The following is a 2,887-nucleotide window of genomic DNA, read 5'->3' on the forward strand; positions in this document are numbered from 1 at the left end:
ACCTAAAGACTTAAAGAACCAAAGACCTAAAGACCTAAAGACTCAAAGACCTAAACCAAAGACCTAAAGACTTAAAGAACCAAAGACCTAAAGACCTAAAGACTCAAAGACCTAAACCAAAGACCTAAAGACTTAAAGAACCAAAGACCTAAAGACCTAAAGACTCAAAGACCTAAACCAAAGACCTAAAGACTTAAAGAACCAAAGACCTAAAGACCTAAAGACTCAAAGACCTAAAGAACCAAAGACCTAAAGACTCAAAGACCTAAACACCTGAAGATCCTCAGACCCTCAGACCCTCCTGCAGCAGAAACACTCACCTGTTCGCAGAGACGCTGGAGGCATCGCAGTAAAATGTTGAAACTCCCAGGAAGGATCCATCATTATGTTGTCAAACATCTGGAAACAAAACAAACTGCTTAGAAACATGCTTTCATCATCTGCAGCCAAACTCTGACCCACTCAGGTCCACTCAGGACCTGGTTCTGCTCCACCCTACAGAACCAGGTCCACTCAGGCGGCTGCAGCTCAAACAGAACCAGCTCCACTCAGGCTGCAGCTTGACCCTACAACCAGAGACTGGCCTAGAATCAGATCCAGAGCCAGAGGACAATGAACACCACCAAACTGTAGTTAAGTAACCTTATTAACCTTATTTAAAATTTCAGTTGCAAATAATTTGACGTAATATTTCAGAAAACATATGAAACAATAGAGAAAACTGAACTGGTTCAAAACCCAAACAGAATCTAAAGAATCTCTGCAGCTCCTGGAGACTAAATTCAGCTTTTAAATAAAAGTAGATTCTGCATGATTAACWAATTTAATCTTTCAGCTACCAAAACATTCAGCTGGTTTTTGTTCCCTCTTTATAGCTTTCAGCTGCCATTTTACCAGTTTAAGTTTTCAGCTACTGTCTTGCTGGTTTAAGCTTTTTGTTCTGTTTTGCTGATTTAAGCTTTTAGCTGCCGTCTTGCTTGTTAGCTTTTAGCTGCCGTCTTGCTTGTTAGCTTTTAGCTGCCGTCTTGTCTTTGGTAAGAACGTCTTAATTTTGTTGCTACAATAAACGTAAACATTTATTAGTTGGTAATGACCGAACAGTTTATTTCTTCGGCTTTAACCGGAGCAGGAGTGTTTAAAGGAACTCTTTCCTGTGTTTCCACATCAGTTTCCTCCAGCAGAGTTTGAATCATCTCTGCTCCAAACATCAACAGATTCAGAGCCTGAGGAGCTGCAGGTGAGCTCACCTGGGTGGAGGGATGGATGTAGTGGTCGTCTCCGGCCATCGTGTCTGCAGGTCAAACAAAACTGCAGTTAGAAAATCATTTTAAACATAACCGATTAAGTTCAGGACATGTTCAATGTTTGAGTTCATTTTCAGACAATTGTATCAAACTTGTCTTTAACATTTTATACATAAATTATTTTTTAAAAGCACCTTTATCAGATTAATCAAATAAATTAGTTTTTAATTCTGCCTTCAAATCGTGACTGTTTCTGATTTAATCACCTATAAATTAATTTCTGATCCTGAGTGCCGCGCGTCCCCGCGGCTACGCTGGCTTGTGAACGCGCCCGTGTGTCAGTTAGCTCCGTTGCTAACGGCTAATCGCCGCCACCGTACTGTTGTTATTGATCTCGTTAAAACAACCGCCACTTAGTAAACAAAAACAAACAACCAAGATCTCCACGGCGGGTTCGGTAGCGGAGCTCCGGCCTAACGGACTCCGTGTTTCGCGGTCCTGTCGGTGCAGCTAACCGCTGCCTGTTCCCGCTGCGACCGGAACGAGCCCCGGAGGTGACTTATGCGCAGAATCAATGCCAAACCACATAGACAAATCTGATGTTTTACATTACTTTAAATTTTCACATTAAGGCAATAAACTACAAAAGATTTTTTTATGAGCGTAACACTAAACTAATTAAGGACGTTATTACGGCATGCAATACAACAAAACAGTTATTTTCATTTTTTGTCTATTTAGTAATTTTATTCATGTCACTAKAAACAAGAACGCCCAAAGTTCAAATAACAGTAAAAACTGATCAAATAAATTACTTAACTTGTAATAAACGAACGCCGAATTGTCTGTTGGATTATAAAAACATAAAATGTACATTAAAATAATCTCTGGACTGTTTCTGAGCGCTGATAAACAGGAACAACGTGACAGAACTGGGCTCTGTTACCTGCTGGCTAATAAGGAAGTAAAGCAGCACAACAAAGCGGGCTGTCAGGTTCTAACGGGTCACGGTGAAGTTCGGACGCGGAGTGCACAATGAAAACCGTGTCCGGTTCCTGCGCGGCTCATTCGGTGCAGTTAGCAGGTGGTTACCTGGTTAGCTCGCTCAGACAGGTAAAAGTCAGTTGGTCAGAGCATGAAGTGACTCGTTCCGCTTCGTCGCTTCAGTTTAGCTGCTCGCCATCACGCCGAACCAGCCGACCCATTTACAGCCTCGGTTCGGTTCWGAACATCCTGACGGTTCGTGGCGAGGAGAACCGTTTAATCCAGAGTCAGGTGGAACCGTGTTCCAGGTGAAAACCAGCTCGTCTCAGAAAGAAATGACTTGATTTCCTTCCCTGTTGGAAATTCCCTGTGACGTCTTCAAAAAGATAGGTAAAAACAGAAGAGGTCTTACTCTGAGGAAAAAAAAACAATTACAGAGGCAGAAACAGTTTTTTCTTTTGATGAAAAGAAAAGAAAAGAATAGAATAGAATAGAATAGAATAGAATAGAATTTATTGGGGAAACTCAGGTGTTTCCAATAAAACTGGAATAATGTAGTGGAGTCCATTAAGTGGAATATTTAGCTGTGAGATAATATTTCTACTAAAATTGATGTTTCACACACACACATACATATATACATATACATATATATATAT

General features: G+C 40.8%; 1 protein-coding gene across 1 annotated transcript in view; it reads right to left on the minus strand.

Annotated features, from left to right (window-relative positions):
- The window catches only part of LOC106530286 (nuclear factor of kappa light polypeptide gene enhancer in B-cells 1), a 17,428-nt gene extending 14,824 nt beyond the window's left edge, over positions 1-2,604 (minus strand). The window contains exons 1-3 of the mRNA XM_014025877.1: positions 2,337-2,604; positions 1,248-1,291; positions 321-399 (exon numbers count right to left, since the gene is read on the minus strand). Coding sequence (XP_013881331.1) covers positions 321-399; positions 1,248-1,286 — 118 coding nt within the window. The 5' untranslated portion in view covers positions 1,287-1,291; positions 2,337-2,604. The remainder of the gene's footprint in view (positions 1-320; positions 400-1,247; positions 1,292-2,336) is intronic.
- Between the last annotated feature and the right edge of the window lie 283 nt (positions 2,605-2,887).

The sequence above is a fragment of the Austrofundulus limnaeus genome, unplaced genomic scaffold (genome assembly GCF_001266775.1).
Source record: "Austrofundulus limnaeus strain Quisiro unplaced genomic scaffold, Austrofundulus_limnaeus-1.0 Scaffold506, whole genome shotgun sequence".
Lineage (NCBI taxonomy): Eukaryota > Metazoa > Chordata > Actinopteri > Cyprinodontiformes > Rivulidae > Austrofundulus > Austrofundulus limnaeus.